The sequence below is a fragment of the Liolophura sinensis genome, chromosome 1 (genome assembly GCF_032854445.1).
Source record: "Liolophura sinensis isolate JHLJ2023 chromosome 1, CUHK_Ljap_v2, whole genome shotgun sequence".
NCBI classification, from domain to species: domain Eukaryota; kingdom Metazoa; phylum Mollusca; class Polyplacophora; order Chitonida; family Chitonidae; genus Liolophura; species Liolophura sinensis.
Window position 1 is genome coordinate 11,577,649 of NC_088295.1, and position 19,252 is coordinate 11,596,900.

The 19,252-nt window shown below is 41.1% G+C and overlaps 1 protein-coding gene across 2 annotated transcripts in view; it reads right to left on the reverse strand.

The window, feature by feature from the left end:
* Positions 1 to 7,566: 7,566 nt before the first annotated feature.
* Positions 7,567 to 19,252, reverse strand: part of LOC135476412 (DNA ligase 1-like) — a 47,740-nt gene continuing 36,054 nt past the window's right edge. For both annotated transcript variants that reach the window (XM_064756435.1, XM_064756425.1), the window contains exons 20-24: positions 18,104 to 18,186; positions 12,443 to 12,595; positions 11,921 to 12,118; positions 9,936 to 10,028; positions 7,567 to 8,587 (exon numbers count right to left, since the gene is read on the reverse strand). In XM_064756435.1, coding sequence (XP_064612505.1) covers positions 8,501 to 8,587; positions 9,936 to 10,028; positions 11,921 to 12,118; positions 12,443 to 12,595; positions 18,104 to 18,186 — 614 coding nt within the window. In that variant the 3' untranslated portion in view covers positions 7,567 to 8,500. The remainder of the gene's footprint in view (positions 8,588 to 9,935; positions 10,029 to 11,920; positions 12,119 to 12,442; positions 12,596 to 18,103; positions 18,187 to 19,252) is intronic.

Genomic DNA, 19,252 nt, shown 5'->3' on the forward strand with positions numbered 1-19,252 from the left:
ACAACCGATACTCTGAAGAGGATTTTTTTGTGGGCAGACAGAGGTTTGTGATAGCAGACAATACACACACCCGCCGACCAGAAGCACAAAGCTAACCAGCACAAAGCCCCCGAGAAATCACACAAACTCGCCGACCAGAAGCACAGACCTAACCAGCACACAGCCCCCGAGAAATCACACACACCCGCCGACCAGAACCACAAATCTCACCAGCACAAAGCCCCCGAGAAATCACATACACACATTCGCCGACCAGAGGCACAAAGCTAACCAGCACAAAGCCACTGAGAAATCACACACACTCGCCGACCAGAAGCACAGACCTAACCAGCACACAGCCCTCGAGAAATCACACACACCCGCCGACCAGAACCACAAATCTCACCAGCAGAAAGCCCCCGAGAAATCACACACACTCTACGACCAGAACAGACCTAACCAGCACACAGCCCCCGTGAAATCACACACACGACGACCAGAACAGACCTAACCAGCACACAGCTCCCGAGAAATCACACACACTCGAAGACCAGAACAGACCTAACTAGCACACAGCCCCCGTGAAATCACACACACTCGCCCGACCAGAAGCACAGACCTAACCAGTACACAGTCGTCACTGAGAAATTACACACACTCGCCGACCAGAAGCACCAACCTAACCAGCACACAGCCCCCGAGAAATAATAGACACACTCGCCGACCAGAAGCACAGACCTAACCAGCACAAAGCCCTCGAGAAATCACATACACACACTCGCCGACCAGAAGCACAAAGTTAACCAGCACACAGCCCCCGAAAAATCACACACACCGGCCGACGAGAAGCACAAATCTCACCAGCACACAGTCCCCGAGAAACGACACACTCGTGACCAGAAGCACAGACTTAATCAGCACAAAGCCCCCCCCCCCCCCCCCACCCCCGTGAAATCACACACACTCGCCCGACCAGCAGCATAAACCTAACCAGTACACAGCCCCCGTGAAATCACACACACCAGTCGACCAGAACCACAAATCTCACCAGCACACACACTCGACGACACACAGCCCCCGTGAAATCACACACACTCGACGACCAGAACAGACCCAACCAGCACACATCCCCCGAGAAATCACACACACTCGACGACCAGAACAGACCTAACCAGCACACAGTCCCCGAGAAATCACACACACTCGACGACCAGAACGGACCTAACCAGAACAAAGCCCCCGTGAAATCACACACACTCGCCCGACCAGAAGCACAGACCTAACCAGTACACAGTCGCCGGGGAAACACACACCAGCCGACCAGAACCACAAATCTCACCAGCACACACACTCGACGACACACAGCCCCCGTGAAATCACACACACTCGACGACCAGAACAGACCTAACCAGCACACAGCCCCCGAGAAATCACACACACTGGACGACCAGAACAGACCTAACCAACACAAAGCCCCCGTGAAATCACACACGTGAAATCACACCCACTCACCGACCAGAAGCACAGAAGTAACCAGCACACAGCCACCGAGAAATAACAGACACTCGCCGACCAGAACCACAGACCTAACCAGCACAAAGCCCTCGAGAAATCACACACACACACTCGCCGACCAGAGGCACAAAGCTAACCAGCACAAAGCCACTGAGAAATCACACACACACACAAACACAACACCCTGAAAAATCCCATACACCAACCGACTAGAAGCATAAACATAAGCAGCACACAGCCTTCGAGAAATTACACACAACCATCGACCAAAAGCTTAAACCCAACCAGTACACAGTCCCTGGTTGAAACCACACACACACTCGCCGACCAGAAGCACAAACCTAACGAGCACAAAGCCCCCAAGAAATTACACACACCCGCCGACCAGAAGCACAAACCTACCCAGCACAAAGCCCCCGAGAAATTACACGCAACCGTCGACCGGAGGCACCTAACCAGCACACAGCCTCCGAGAAATCACATAAACCAACCGACAAGAAGCACAAACCTAACCAGTACACAGCCAACCCACGGTTAAAATGGAAGCGTCGTCGAAATTTTGCGTTTATATTGGCTCACCCTAAATATATATGCATAAAATAATAAAGAAACACGCCTTCTCAACTTTCTACATGATTCTGCGACCGCAGTTTCGACCTTCAGTGGTCTCTCTGGTTAGGGAATTTTATTGATGAAAAAATTCACCGACAAGACCACTGACAGTCGAAACTTCTTTAGGAGGTACCTGGCTGGTAAACTTACGGCGAACATGCATTATCACTCTGATATTACATGTATCAAGTTGGCTTTATCAAATCTGCCGTTTGAAAGTGGTGAAGAAAAACACAGTAATAGAGAGGCCTCTCTGGCTGAGGCGTTAGCGTGCCAGTGCGGCGCAATGACCCAGGAACCTCACACCAATGCATTCGCTGTAAGTCCAGCCCATACTGACTTTCTCTCGGGCCGTATATGGGAAGGTCTCTCAGTAACCATCACATGGTCGTGAATTTTCCCAGAGCTCTGCTCGATTTCCTTGAGTATTTCCTTGAAATATTCTTGAGTATGACACCAATGAAATAAAACGAATAAAACGAAAAAAAATCAAATAAATAAATACAGGAATAATACAGCTGTCTATATAGCACGGGCTTTCTCTTAATGGTTTACTTTTCGTACATACATGTACGCGGTTCAACATATAGGTGCTACGTCTAGTACGTGAAGAAAGTCGACATTTCTGTATAGGTTTATATAACTTGTTGATACGGCACACGATCACACACATACCGCGAAGGGTCATGCGACAATTATTCGACTGGTACAAATCGAATGGAACTGAGTTCTGCGTAATTTCATTCAATTACAGACAGACGCAGCATGTCTATATTCTAATGCACACAATCCCAGTTTGTCTAATTGCACAGTCGTGCGCACGTCAGGCAGATGGCCGGAAGCAGAATTCACGCCAGGGGAAACGGTAGAATTTCTGGTTCGTGTTCGTCTTAAGCCGATGACAGTGTCTAACACAGCGCAGCCAGATGTACGCGTTGTCCGCAACAACATCGCAACATGATGCACGTTTTCTAATACACGTGGAGATCTGGGGGTTAAAAGGCGTAACGTAGTCTGGGAAGAAAAGACGACATGCTGGCACCACAAATTCACAATAATCCATGTTATCACGGGATAATAGGTCACATGTGTGACAAACATAGCATTTTTTTTACACTGCTGATAATGCAAGCATAAAGCTTTTGCGATGCCGAATCATACAAGAGATTTACGATCTGGGAGATAATAAAGGAGCTTCTATAAATGCCCTTAGTTTTATAGACTTCGAAGGACACGGTATGGTAAGGCGGGGAATCGGCCCCAGTGCAAGAAACTGTTCACCCCAAGCAGCGAAACTAACTATAACTGTGAGTGACAGCTACTGACACACTTGTAAGGCTACTTCTTTTTTAAGCTCTGTTTTACTCCTTTTTCCTATTATATGGCTAGCATGCGACTTATATAGCTCCAAACATGCACTGAGGCGATGTATTGGTCATAAAATCGAAAAATGTAACCGGTTCCTGAGACACTTAAAGATTTTTTCGCATTAGACACTGTAGAGTTAAGAAAATCAATGCAACACAAATGTGACTATCTGAAAAATTCTTGAGGACGCAGATATGCACCAGTCAATTAAATAAATATATAAGAAATGTAAGTTTCAGCCTTATACTTCCGCTCCTCATAACATGTTAATATTAATGATAGCCAAAGGACCACATGTGCCCTACAACAGGATTCACGTATGATTTCGCTATAGTTACCAAATATTGCGTAATAGCATACCTTAACCATTCTAATTCAAGATAGCACTAATTTAATTCATGACGGCCCCTATCTCTACTGACACAGACGTATATTTTCCAGCGGAAAAAACATCAGAGGCCTAAAGATTCGAACTCTTCCTCCTGATACAACCTGTTCTCAAGAGCCACCCCTTTAGTCCACTGTACTACAGAGAATGCCTGAGGGATTCGGGCAGAAATATGGATTTTAAAGTTGCCAAAATATGAAAAAAACTGATCGCATTAGAAAGTTTATGTGTTACTTACAAAGACAAACGTTAACCAAAACGAAACTGTGACAACACGTAGAAATACACACATGAACGTTTCAGTAAAAATATTTTTCTGGTTCACCTTGATCTTCATACTGTAAATTAAAAAGTTTGAACGAAAAATCGGCGTTTTTGACCGAGAGCAGATTTTGGGGGGCTATTAATTAGCAACCATTTCTTTTATGGTCATATAACTTTTATCGTATATTTCACCTAGATATATAATGCTCCTGTAGCACAGTTCGCTTACAAAGATTAGACGATAAATGTATTTTGGGGGACTGATTTGACCCCAAAACAGACAAATGCTTTTATAACCAAAATTTGCTATGAAACTCATTACAACAATACAGCGTATGTTAAGCTTTATAGCTAAGAGTCGAGCAACCGATCCAAACTCTATTCGACCAGGTGCAGTGACATTCAGTTGAAAGGTGACATTTTTGTCCACTTGTACCGTACCGTACACCATAGTCTTCACAGAGCATGCACACACAAGTGATCCGGGCCATAAGTTGCCAGACGGGCGAACGTTGTCACTAAATAAACATTACTATCGACAGGTTGTTTTCATCAACAAGAAATTATAGCATTAGGTATGTTGACGGCCAGCAAGGTGGGTTACTGTCTCAGTTCCAGCCGTATGCCTTTCTCAGTAAGCAGCTAGTCTATTTTTACATGACGATGACGTCGTCGAAGAACAGGTCCATGTCGGCGTAACTCACTAAAGCGGAAGCCCATTCCCGCCATGCTACTGTTAATACGCCTTTCTGATATTCTATAAACTATAATTAGGCATAGTCGCTTCGGTCTTATTACTGGACGCACCCTGTGGACATCACAGCGAAGATGTGAAAGTATACAGGCCTAGGCATGTCAATCACCTGCTGTTCTGCAGGAAAAAAGGCCAACTTTGACACGAACACAAATTTATGACAAGAATTTCAGAATATGCGGCTTGACGTAATGAAGAAGACTTTAAGTTTCATATAATGAATGGGTCACAGACTTTGTACATGTAATTAATGGGTGACATTAATTGCCGACAACGAGCTGATTTCTCATCCTCTATTGTTTGATTGCATGTCCCTCAACAGACGGGCCTATAGAACCTCGCACATACTGACAACTGGTATCGTGTACCGTAAGTACTGACCTTTCATCGCTTTTGCTGCACATTTCAACTCTCCTTGGGTGAGCACGGGAATGACCGAATCCAAGTCATCCTAGTCTCGACGAAACATTTCAGTTTAAATTGCTTACCTATTCAGCGATGGCCAAATCCACATGTGATGACGGCGACGAGAGCATCTTGAAGCAGTGACGTCCTTCAATAGTTTGTATTAGGTAAACGCTGTACAACATCACTCACTCTGGTCAGTATGAACTTTAAGAAGACAGCAGACACGACAACACGAGACCAAATAGGCTATTGTAAGAATTAGCATTACAAAGACTTACCAAGATAAGTCAAAAGTATTAAAACAAAACACCAGTCTCCACCCGACGTCTTGTCAAAAATAGCATTACAAAGATACCAGACGTATTTATTTATTAGATTTTTGTTAAATGCCATACCTGTACATTCTCACTTATACGAACGTGACAAAAGAGGTCAGTTTTATGGGTAGAGAAAACCGAGTGCTCGGAATCAACAACTGACGGACATTTCTACGTGTGCCATACAGGTGCGCACACCTTACCGGTGAGACAAGTTGTCTTCAACAAGTGCTAGACTTCACAGATGGGCTGTACGAGAGTCAAACTGCTTGTCACTCACGAAAAGTGATAGCTGGGAAATCTACAAATTCCCTGAATCCGCTCCTCCTGATTGAAGGATAAATGTGTTAACCATTCGGTCATCAGACACAACATTTAGAAATCGGAGTTTAATGCCGGGTATGCAGTTTGACCCTTCTGAAAGTTAAACCCAGGGCAACAGCCGCGGTTACACTAGCGCAGATTTGCCCAACTGAAAGGAGCTGGTTTTGGATTATGCTGCGTTCAGTTCTGACTGCTTGCGTTCACACGTCATTTATCGATCTAATATTTGATTCGCCTACAGCTGCAGGGGGTCGCAAACTTGCACCTGTGACAAAAGGAATTAGTATGCATCTGATCCAGTAATTGCTGTTTTGCGCTTTAATACACGGACGAAAGCAGAGGGTTGAAGCAAGTTATGGCTCATAAAAAACATCCTAAATGAAGTGGGCTTGGTTTAGGTCACTGTTCTTTCCTCTAGTATTAATGTTCGAGCCCCTCAAGCCATCGAGTATCCCTCGTATGCATCAGCGTATGCTTGGGGTTTTACGTCGTACATTTTTTCACTTATATGACTACGAGGAGTCATTAGATGTGTACATATATATTTACTATTTCTTCTTGTGGCAAGGCGAGTTCATGCCGCCAGTGAAGTATCATGCCGAAGACACCAAACATGACACCTCACCCAGTCACATTATACTGACACTAGGCCAACCACACCTGCTTCCTTGCTGTAACCTCTCAGTGCTGAGCGCAAAGCGAGGAAACAATAAGTAACATTGCTAAAGTCTTTGGTATGGCCCGGCCCCGGGTTCATTGATTTGTTTTACACTGTACTCAAGAATATTTCACTTATACGACGGCAGCAAGGATTATGGTGAGAGGAAACAAGATAGTGCCTAGGGGAAATACACGACCACACGCTGGTTCTTTCCCGACTTCAAGGCGGAAGCTCTACCATTAGGAGACTGAAGCAGTCCATTTTTCCTGGTGTAACCGCGGCTATTGCCTCAGCACATGGCTTTTTCGGGTAACAAATATAACGATAGGCGCATATGTGATTATGAAATGGACATCCACTTCTTCGGCTGTTTACTTTGTTTCGTGGTGAGATGGAAGATACCAGATCATTGATTCCACAAAATTTTGTGGGCCTCAAACATGTTTACTTGAAATTATCTAGTGTGACAAAATGACTACAGCAGAGAAATGACGACAGTGTGATAGCGGCAAATGGTCACGAGTACTACTGGTAAAATCCGGCCTCTTGTCCATTTACCTTATTTGGGGTTTTAATTATTGACGTTAATGCTTGAAAGGCAGCCATTTACACGCCCTGTAGCACCATGGCATGGAATCAGGTATCATTGACATTAACTGCAGTTTTTAAGACGTCACTGGTCTAGAAGTGCTCAAAATGTTGTGTTGTTAGGGAGACTGAAGTTAGCAGTGGGTTAATTATGAGTTATTCTAATAACTATCTCAGAAGCGGGTTAGTTATTTAAATAACTAATAACTAACCAGCAGCAGGTTAGTTATTGGAATAACCAATATCTAACCCAGCAGTTTTGTAGTTATTTAAAATCAGTTATTCGAATAATTAATGACTAATACAGCAGCGGGTTAGTAATTCTTTCTTGTTATTAACCTTGAATGCAAGCATCATCATAATTAAAGGAAGAACACATATTCTGGGGGAATAAAATTACTCGTACTTTTTCATTAAAAGATGAAAACATTAAGGTATAAAGAGGTGACATATGAACATGTGAAACTGTACACAAACTATTTACATATGACCAATGGCGACACGGAGAATCCATTCAGAATTGTCACCTGCAGATAAATCAGAAACAGTGCAGCTCCACCATTCATTTGCTACCGTATTGTAGATGAAGTACAGATTTGGCATGTTCTAATAACCTAAGTTTTGTTGAAATCAGATTTCAAATTGTGTGATCAAAAGGGGTTTTATAGTCCTCATAACACATAATAACACATGTAGCCAAAAAATGAATTCAGAAAAGAATGGTTACCCACAGCTTGTTATGGGTACCATCACAACATCAGTAGCTGACAATGTCAGACACAGATATCATCAATATCATAGCTGAAAATGTCAAATGTAAATCTCCCCAGAAGCTTATAATGTCAGGTGTAGATCTCCACAGAAGATGAAATGTCAAATGCAGATCTCAACAGAAGATGAGTGTCAGGTGTGGATGTCAACAGGACCTGAATACAAGTGTAGATCTCAGCAGTAGCTGAATACAGTGGTAGATCTCAACAATAGCTGAATACAGTGGTAGATCTCAGGAATAGATGAATACAGTGGTAGATCTCAACAGTAGCTGAATACAGTGGTAGATCTCAGCAGTAGCTGAATACATTGGTAGATCTCAACAGTAGCTGAATACAGTGGTAGATCTCAACAGTAGCTGTATACAGTGGTAGATCCCAACAATAGCTGAATACAGTGGTAGATCTCAACAGTAGCTGAATACAGTGGTAGATCTCAACAGTAAGTTTATAGTCATGTAGATGTCAACAGTAGATGAATACTTGTGTTGATCTCATCAGTGTCTGCCATCAGATATGGATGATAACTGAACATTTAAGATGAAGGTGCCACTAGTAGAAATCCTCTTCCTCTTCTACACCAGCTGTACCTTTATTCTGGTTCTGTATTTGATCTTGGTTTCTGTACAGTTCAGCCACCTGTATGGAAAAAAGAATCAATATGATACTGCCATAACAGAACAGAATCTCCACACAGCACGGCTGTCAGGTTTATGGTGTTGTATCATTGAACAGCAAGACAAACACACTGTCACAACGGGCTCACACTTACATGATCAGCCAATGTACTGTCCTCTAGACAGTGGACTGAAGGTAACACATTCAATTAAGTCTTAAGAAAGACATGATTCTCTACATAATGCCTTCCTGAACTCAAAAAACACAGTTATTTCTAAAACCAGGTCCATACATATTCATAAATGTAAAAAATATTCAATAACATATTTAAAAGATGATTTTATTTTTTCAGAGATCATTTAGTCACTTTAGTCCTTAGTGATAGTGTTTAATGTACACAAGAGGGGCCAGTGTTATGGCCGCAAGAAATTGGGGATAAACCACCAACCTGTGGTAAGTTAATCACAAACTTTCTCTCACATAACCTACAGACCTACACAGCATTGATTGAAGACAAGTGAATATACAGGGTTCTTCTCAATGGCTACTTAATATGTACAAAATCTATTTCGCTCGACCCAGAATCACAATCCTGGGAAAACGGTGATTAGCAATTATCTCTCAGTCAAATTCTTATCTCCAATATTATCCATGAATAATTAATGTACATTACATAACGCTGCTATTTCCAGTGGTTAAACATTGAAAGCCTTATAAATGCGTGGCTGCTGGTAGCTGTAGTACACTTCGCTGACTTCATAGAGGTTGAATATCAGCTAGCTCACACACAATGGCTCGGAGCAAACCAAGAGCTCCTAATCCCTCCATACAAAATGTACTTACATTTACATGTAGCTGGAGAGCTGGAAAGCTAGGTCCCTCCCTCACATATAAGACATATACACTATACAGTTCAGTTAACTGAAAGTGCAACCCCATATTAGGTATACATTACATTTTCTATAGGTCACATTAACATTTTTACCCAATGATATGTGTTAACCTGGTGTAAAATTTTAAAAGAAAGTGAACACTAAGCTTCAGCTACAAAATAAACCACGTTATTATTAAACAAATAATGCTATCACCAAAAAACATTAGCAAAGTATCAACTTAATGATATGACTTCTCCATGATAACCTTAGCAAAACAATGACATACAAAGACTACTGTTCAGAGTGGTTAGTATTAACAATGTAACTGCAGGAACAAATGTGTGACAACACAGCCTGTGAGATCACACCACAACCTGTGAGATCACACCACAACCTATGAGATCACACCACAGCCTGTGAGATCACACCACAGCCTGTGAGATCACACCAAAACCTGTGAGTTACGGGTAATTTGTACCTGTGCAAATGCTTACCTGAGAGGCAGAGGTCGCTTCCTCCGGTTTCTTGTCTTCCCGGATACGCAGGAACCTGGGAAATCTCAATGAAATGCCCTTTTCTGGATCAACCTAGGATAACAAACCAGCAGGAAATATTATCTAAGAGTTTTAATTTTACTATTGGCTGTTAACATTTTTAAAACCAGTGAATATATATCAGCATATTTACAGTAGGTAACTCACTACTGAATACATTGTTTTAGCAGGTTTACAGCAAGTATCCCACAACACTTTAGTACCAAATTTACAGTCAGTGACTCTACAGTTTGCTAACCTGCTTACAGTCAGTGACTCACGACAGTTTGCTAACCTGTTTACAGTCAGTAACTCACTACAGTTTGTTAACCTGTTTACAGTCAGTGGCTCACGACAGTTTGCTAACCTGTTTACAGTCATTAACTCACTACAGTTTGTTAACCTGTTTACAGTCAGTGACTCACAACAGTTTGCTAACCTGTTTAGAGTCAGTAACTCACTACAGTTTGTTAACCTGTTTAATTTACTCAAAATAGTTAATTTGGCATCTGTAAGTATGCTTATACTGTATATAGCCTTTAAATAACTCAGTGTATACAGTTTGAAACAGGCAGATGATACTCACCAGTGTATACAGTTAGCATACAGTAGGCAGATGTAAATCAACAGTGTTTACACTTAACACACAAAAGGAAGACATAACTCATCAGTGTATACAGTTAGCATACAACAGGCAGATGTAACTCACCAGTGTATACAGTTAGCATACAGCAGGCACATGTAACTCACCAGCGTATGCAGTTAGCATACAGCAGGCAGATGTAACTCACCAGCGTATGCAGTTAGCACACAGCAGGCAGATGTAACTCACTTGTGTGTAGAGTTAGCATACAGCAGGCACATATAACCCATCAGTGTATACAGTTAGCATACAGCAGGCACATGTAACTCACCTGTGTATACAGTTAGCATACAGCAGGCACATATAACTCACCAGCATATGCAGTTAGCATACAGCAGGCACATGTAACTCACCTGTGTATACAGTTAGCATACAGCAGGCACATGTAACTCACCAGCGTATGCAGTTAGCATACAGCAGGCACATGTAACTCACCTGTGTGTAGAGTTAGCATACAGCAGGCACATATGACCCATCAGTGTATACAGTTAGCATACAGCAGGCACATGTAACTCACCAGCGTAAGCAGTTAGCATACAGCAGGCACATGTAACTCACCTGTGTATGCAGTTAGCATACAGTAGGCACATGTAACTCACCAGTGTATGCAGTTAGCATACAGCAGGCACATGTAACTCACCAGCGTATGCAGTTAGCATACAGCAGGCACATGTAACTCACCAGCGTATGCAGTTAGCATACAGCAGGCAGATGTAACTCACCAGTGTATGCAGTTAGCATACAGCAGGCACATGAAACTCACCAGTGTATACAGTTAGCATACAGCAGGCACATGTAACTCACCAGCGTATGTAGTTAGCATACAGCAGGCACATGTAACTCACCAGTGTATACAGTTAGCATACAGCAGGCACATGTAACTCACCAGCGTATGCAGTTAGCATACAGCAGGCACATGTAACTCACCTGTGTATACAGTTAGCATACAGCAGGCACATGTAACTCACCAGCATATGCAGTTAGCATACAGCAGGCAGATGTAACTCACCAGCGTATGTAGTTAGCATACAGCAGGCACATGTAACTCACCAGTGTATGCAGTTAGCATACAGCAGGCACATGTAACTCACCAGCGTATGTAGTTAGCATACAGCAGGCAGATGTAACTCACCAGCGTATGTAGTTAGCATACAGCAGGCAGATGTAACTCACCAGTGTATACAGTTAGCATACAGCAGGCACATGTAACTCACCAGTGTATGTAGTTAGCATACAGCAGGCAGATGTAACTCACCAGTGTATACAGTTAGCATATTTCCAGTAAGCAGATGTATAAACTCACCAGACCAGCTGCTGCTGTGTGTACAGGAGATATAGAGAGATCAGCGGCTTTGACTTCCCACACCTGAACAGGCTCAAACCACTGGTCAGCTGACAGAGAGTTGTCGTAGCGGAAGTAAGGTTTGGCTTTCTCCAGCACATGACACTTGAAAAAGTTTGCATGCTGCTCCAAATCCTCATCCTTAAAACCTGTTCCAATCTGAAAACATTATCATCGATTTACTTTTCGTTAGAAGTCACATTTTCTTTTCAACATCAAACATTTATTCCTTTCATTTCTCATTACAGTTTATTTAAAAGTTTAGCTTCTTACTTTTTAAGACATTATACACATTTATATGATAGATGTGTCAAGAATGAACTTGAGCATAATTAAGCATTTGTATTATAACTGCAATGCAACAACAACATTTTTTGGAAAAATGATAATAGTGTTCTATAGCATTCCCGAAGTATTTTATGTTGATATTTTATGTAAAATCTGAACCATATGGCATGCTGCAAAAGGTAAATCCTTGCTCACTTTACAAATTGACTGAAATTCCTCATTTTCTTCGTCATAACAGGCCAGTAAAAACCCTCCATATTTGCCAGTTCTTTTGCCAGTGCCATGGTAACCACCAATCACCACCAAGTCCAGAGTATCGCCCACGCCCTCCAGGTAATCCTTCTTCAACTGTAACACGAGAAAAGACATGACAGGGAAGCTGGACATCTTTACAGTCACAGCTTGGTCAGTGGGTCACATCATCAGCTGTCAATTTACTCACATATGCTCAGCCAGCTACAGGTACTGCCTGACAGACTCATTTACCATTTACACCTGAGAAGACAACAATTATTGTATTCAGTATTTTTCAAGTGACACTTTTTACTTTTAAGTCACTTTTTCATTTCAGAAGGCCACCATTTTTTTTAAAGAAATGTCGTGGGATCTCGCATTACACGGGAAGGGGGTGCTAATTTTCACTAACAGCCTATGTTTTAACCTAGCCGCAGCTACAATAAGTATCTGTTTCATTGAAATTCTGCACTGGAAATCCTGCCCCCATTCGCAGTAACTTGTAGCATAAATAATGGAGAAACCGAAAACATAAAGTAAAAAGTGTTACTTTGAATACTGCCATTTCATTGGCCATGAAAAGCAGAAATTTCAAAGGCCATTGTTGGTGAAGGGTGTTAATTTGGTAAGGGCTGCATGTTATGGAGAGTGTAGTGGAGCGTATCCCCATGATAACGGCTGCCATGTTATGGCAAGTGTAGTGGTGCATATCCCCAAGATAACCGCTGCTATGTTATGGCGAGTGTAGCGCCGTGTATTCCCATGATAACGGCTGCTATGTTATGGCGACTGTAGTGGTGCGTATCCCCAAGATAACGGCTGCTATGTTACGGCAAGTGTAGTGCCGTGTATCCCCATGATAACGGCTGCTATGTTATGGCGAGTGTAGAGGCACGTATCCCCAAGGTAACGGCTGCTATGTTATGGTGGGTGTAGTGGCGTGTATCCCCATGATAACGGCTGCCATGTTATGGCATGTGTAGTGGTGCATATCACCATGATAACGGCTGCTATGTTATGGCGATTGTAGAGGCACGTATCCCCAAGATAACGTCTGCTATGTTATGGTGGATGTAGTGGCGTGTATCCCCATAATAACGGCTGCCATGTTATGGCATGTGTAGTGGCAGGTATCACCATGATAACAGCTGCTATATTATGGCGAGTGTAGAGGCACGTATCCCCAAGATAACAGCTGCTATGTGATGGCAAGTGTAGAAGCACATATCCCCATGATAAGGGCTGCTATGTTATGGTGAGTGTAGTGGCACGTATCCCCAAGATAACAGCTGCTATGTTATGGCGAGTGTAGAAGCACATATCCCCATGATAAGGGCTGCTATGTTATGGTGAGTGTAGTGGTGCGTATCCCCATGATAACGGCTGCTATGTTATGGTGAGTGTAGTGGCGCGTATCCCCATGATAACGGCTGCTATGTTATGGTGAGTGTAGTGGTGCGTATCCCCATAATAACGGCTGCTATGTTATGGCGAGTGTAGTGGCACGTATCCCCAAATGCAAATTGTCAATTCAAGGCCTTTATTTGCTTCAGAAAGTGCATTTTTACCTACCAAGAGAAATACAGTAACTTCCTTCTAGACATTTTTGCTCATGGAAACACTAAGCGGTTTGTTCTAGACATTTATCTCACAGAAACACGGAAGGGTTGGTTTTAGACATTTTTGCTCATGGAAACACTAAGCGGTTTGTTCTAGACATTTATCTCACAGAAACACGGAAGGGTTGGTTTTAGACATTTTTGCTCATGGAAACACTAAGCGGTTTGTTCTAGACATTTATCTCACAGAAACATGGAAGGGTTGGTTTTAGACATTTTTCTCATGGAAACACTGAGCGGTTTGTTCTAGACAATTTTCTCATGGAAACACTGAGCTATAAGGCTCCAGATACTGTACTGAGATTTCGACATTAACTTCTTGTCTTCTTACCCATATTTTGTTTGAAGTTTTGTTTTTTACTGTCACTCTGGACCACTTCTGAATAGAGTGTCCGCCTCGGGTCAAGAGACACAAGTCTGGTCATACTAAAGACTTTAAGATATGGTACTTGTTGCTACCCTGTTTTTGGCACTCAGCACTGAGAGGTCAGAGCAAGGAAATAGAACTGGTTGGCCCGATGCTATTATTATAATGCAACTGAGTAGGGCTGCATGTATGGTGTCTTGTGCATGATATTTCAGTGGCAGCAGCACTTTGGTGGCATGGACTTGCTATGAAACAAGAAGACACAGTATATGCATACACACCTTTTGACTCCTCATCGTCATATGACTGAAACATTGTTGAGTATTATGTAAAACCTCAAGCATACATACGTACTAATATTTGGGACATGTGTATATTTACAACCAAGAAAAAATATTGTTTTCATACAGCCTTATGCTTAAGGATGATGTTTCAATGTTGCAAAAAAACGTATGTGGAGACAATAGACTTTGCACCTGAACAAACGATCAGAAATAAGGCGTTCTGTGGACAAAGTTAATACCAGGCCCCGAGATGACCAAGCGATCTTAGACTTAAGTCAAAATTTCAATCATTAAATTTGCATGTTCATTTCTGTTATTTTAGCTAATGTGTGTTGTACAATAACTTACCCAGAACTTACGTTGTCAAGCACAGATTTTGACCTTCTTACTTAAGAAACAACAATTTTACAGTGATTTGAAACTGAGACATAAGACTAAGATTGCAACGGTATCCAGGGGCCAGGCACTCACAGGAAGAAATGATGAACCATGTGTTACAGGCTCAGTGCACTTTGACAATGAAGATGCTATTGACATGCCAGGCAGTGCAGGCATCACACCTGGCCATATTCTAATCTCACTTCCAGAAGTTTGTTTCCATCAAATAAATATATGTTCAGCGATGTTTTTTTTTTAATCCTACAAGCTTCAGTGCCTGTGGAATAAAAGTCATAAGGCTTCTTGCTGTATAGCCACAGTTACATAAGTGTACATTTGCCAGACTCAAAAAGGCCGGCTACAGTTAACCAATTTATGGCTGCTTTCGTTTACCATTCAGTCAGTACATCTAACACTTGATTTGTCTTGGGCTTCATACTTGCTCCTGCACCACTGGAAATTAGTATGCATCTTTGCCGGCAATTTGAGCAATGCTTGACTAACCCAAGCTGTTCTAATTTAGACAACAAAATTGTTGAATCAGAAAAAGCCATCCTAAATGGATACACGCTTTGTTTAGATCATCTTTTTCCACTAGTATAACCTTCAATCCAGCCCAGAACTGGCCTCGAGCCACCAAATATTAAATTTAAAAGATTCAAAGCAGCTTATGCCTATAGACTAGACTAAATGACATAGAATTTTATCTATGAGTAGAATGATATCCAACTCAAAAAAGGTTAGTTTATGCACCAAAAGTAAAATTTAATGACCTGTACATGTATTTGCCTCTAAACCAGTTTTTTTGGGGGGGGAGGGGGGGACTATAGGTCATTTCCCGTATGTCTTTTTTGTATCGCACATAAAAACCACAAGTCATATCAAGCATAATAACCATTTCTTCAGAAACATGCAAAGTTCATGTCCTGGTTAATTTAGAAAGTGCAATCTGTCAAAGGCTTAATACTACACCTGCCATTACCCAGGTGCCGGCTATTTTTTCCCCCCTTATCTAGCTGGTAAACTGGGCTACAGTAATGAACATCTGCATGATAAGGGTAATTTGATACCATCCGGAAATCATCTACCCCTCAACCATGCACCAGGTGACCAATCAAATTTACTCACTCTAAAAATAAAACTTTTACCCCAGTCATTAAGATACCCATTCAAGACAAGAAACATAATAAAGTAAAACTTTAAACATCATGATTTACAGGGTATAAACTGTGCAAACCCAAGCTTAACAAAAATGTGTAAAAGTCAACAGTGATGTTTCGGAGTAAAGGATTCAGTTAGGTATGCCAGCATATTTGTTTTCACCTGTGAATGGCTAGAGTAAATATATAATTGACATTTAAATACCACCTTCACAGAGGTCTAGGCTTTCATATCAGTGAGAAATCACATGATTGGTAGAGTTCAAATCACTACAATCGCCACAAGAGCGGAAGTGGCTGCAAGCATTAATCTGATTGGATTAGCTGTGTTAACAGGTTGTGAAGGACTAGATGCCTTAGATTAAGGCTGTACTCCAAGTGACCTCATTCATGAAAAGTCACCATTAAACAAACATCACAGAAAAGATAACATATTCATGAATGCATTTTCATCTTACAAACAATGAATTGATTTTGTTTCTTAAAGTTTAAACGTTTGCTGTGACGTCCCCCTATTATCTGCGCAGTTAATTATTGAACACGCTTGTGAGTTTGTGGTTTGAGTGATAGACGACTTACACCACCTAAGTGCGCCTTCAACTGGTGTACGGTAGAGCGGGATTTGAGCTTACAAACACAAGCCTTTAATCCATTCCAATATCCCACTGAGCTACCCGGAAAGAACATACAACCTTCTCCTTTTAGATGGCTTTAAGCGTTTGTCATCATGTCAATCCTTTGTCAAACAGATCATAAGAATGTTATATATGGGTCCATTCGTTTCTGATCAATGTGACATTTATTTTCTCACAGTTTATTCTTCACCTTCATTTCAAACACACCAAATGTTGCCAGTGTGAGAAAAAGAGTTGTCAATCCTCTTAGGCACAAATATGAACAACAAAACACTAAGGTAAACTGGTGAGTCTAATTTGTAGCATTCTGATTGCGAACATTTTGGATATCTCGAGGCATGATTATGTCAATGTGACAGAAATTGTATAATCTACTATCAGACTTCCCCTGATTATATGTAAGCTTCAATCAATTCAGATTTACTTTCCCGCATAACTTATCACAGAACAAGTCACTATCCATAATCTTCTCACCCAGTGTAAGGTCATGTAGTAACCTAAATAGAGTAAGTACAACTGACTGGACTCCCATTTGCTAAAAGCTAAAAGCTCTAACGGTGTTACACTAAAACTTCATGTAACACTGTCATGATGTAACACAAGATCAACCATGCTACGTATCATTTTCCACTATGCAAATAATGCGGCTTTGCGGCCACCTAAGTTCATTGGCACAAATTTGGATGTTACATTTTTTTATTATTTGTTTGAATTGAAACCGCACGATTCTTGAAAAAGAATCGATAGTTATTACATTACTACAAACACATTTAAGTAAGAGAAACAAATCACTCCGTGCCTTGTCGATTCTTTTTTAAATATCAAATGTTGCTCATCATTTCTCCACTACATCCATAAAACGTAATGCATTTTTTTTTTATACTTTATGTTAAGTTTATGCCATGTCCTAACATGTACAAATAAGCTTTAAAGACTTCTGTGAGGTAAAACGAAAACAATTTATGGTGAGGTGATTCTTGTCCCAAAGATAAGTAAACGAAACTTACTTTCAAAGATGTGCAAATGTAAGCATGCCTATTCTGCATATTTAGTAAGGCTTTATCAACACTCAGCTGTGAGCACAAAAAGCATTAAAAGCAGATCAAAAATGGTCTGAGGATAATCTTTCTCAAATAAATCTACCACAACATCTATAAAAATCTGTGAAAAAGTTCTCACCTTTAACCAGTTATGTGACCTTTTGGCAATCTCATACGTGGCATCCACATCCAGCGTCTTCACCATCAGACCCTCACAATTACCTGTACAATGATACACAAGGCTTTATCCCTTGGTCACTACATACTTGATGCATTATGCTTTAGTCATAGTTAATAAATGAGCTTTTAAAGAAAAAAATCAACAAACAGAATAAATTACATTCAACATACAGTTGCCTCTTGTAAGAGGATACATACTATCCTGGCATGTCTGATTAAAGTAGAAATTTCCCCATAAATAAAAATAAGCCAATAATGAACATACATCTAGTCAGCCAATTTTTAAAAATATTGGCTACAAAAATTTCTGGAGCTCGAACACATTGCCAGCACAGAAAGTGACATAATCTCAAAAAAAGGATTATGAGAAACTGGACAGCTACACAGTAATGGCTTCAGTTCAAATGGCAGCCAAGTTGACAGAACACTTCATACTGAGCAGCTGAAAACTGATAACAACTGACCCAAACATAAAATCTTACCCTGAGGCTACATTTACACCTGTGAAATGAATGTGAACACAGCAAATCCAAAACATAGCAGTTTTCACCAAAAAAAATCCAGTACATGTATAACGTCCACATCTTCAAAGCAGGTTTCTCAAACTCAAGAAGTTTCATAAAACATATCGTGAAAACTTTGACAACAGCTGACCCAAACAAAAAAAACTTTGTAATGGTGAGTTAAAAATGCCAATGTCCCTAATTACTCAAAATCAGTAAATCCCCAAATGCGGTTCAACATTCCCACCATGTCTCATGAAAATGATGTGAAAACTGTTGGAATACTTAGAACCAAAACTGACAATTTGTATAAACATGCAAACATCCCTAATTTATAATCAAATGTTCATCATTCCCACCAAGTTTCATAAAGGTGATGTAAAAACTGTGAGACTAGCAGACCTAAACATAAACCTTACTTAAATGACAAAAAGAAAAAAGCCCATTTGGACACCGACATTGGCACCACTTTAATATGAGCCAAGTAGGACACATTTAATATGAGTCAATCAGACACTCAGGGCACCTCTAATATGAGTCACTCAAAGCAGCTTTAATATGAGCCAATCAGGACACTTTTATTAGGCCCAGCCATTCAGAACACC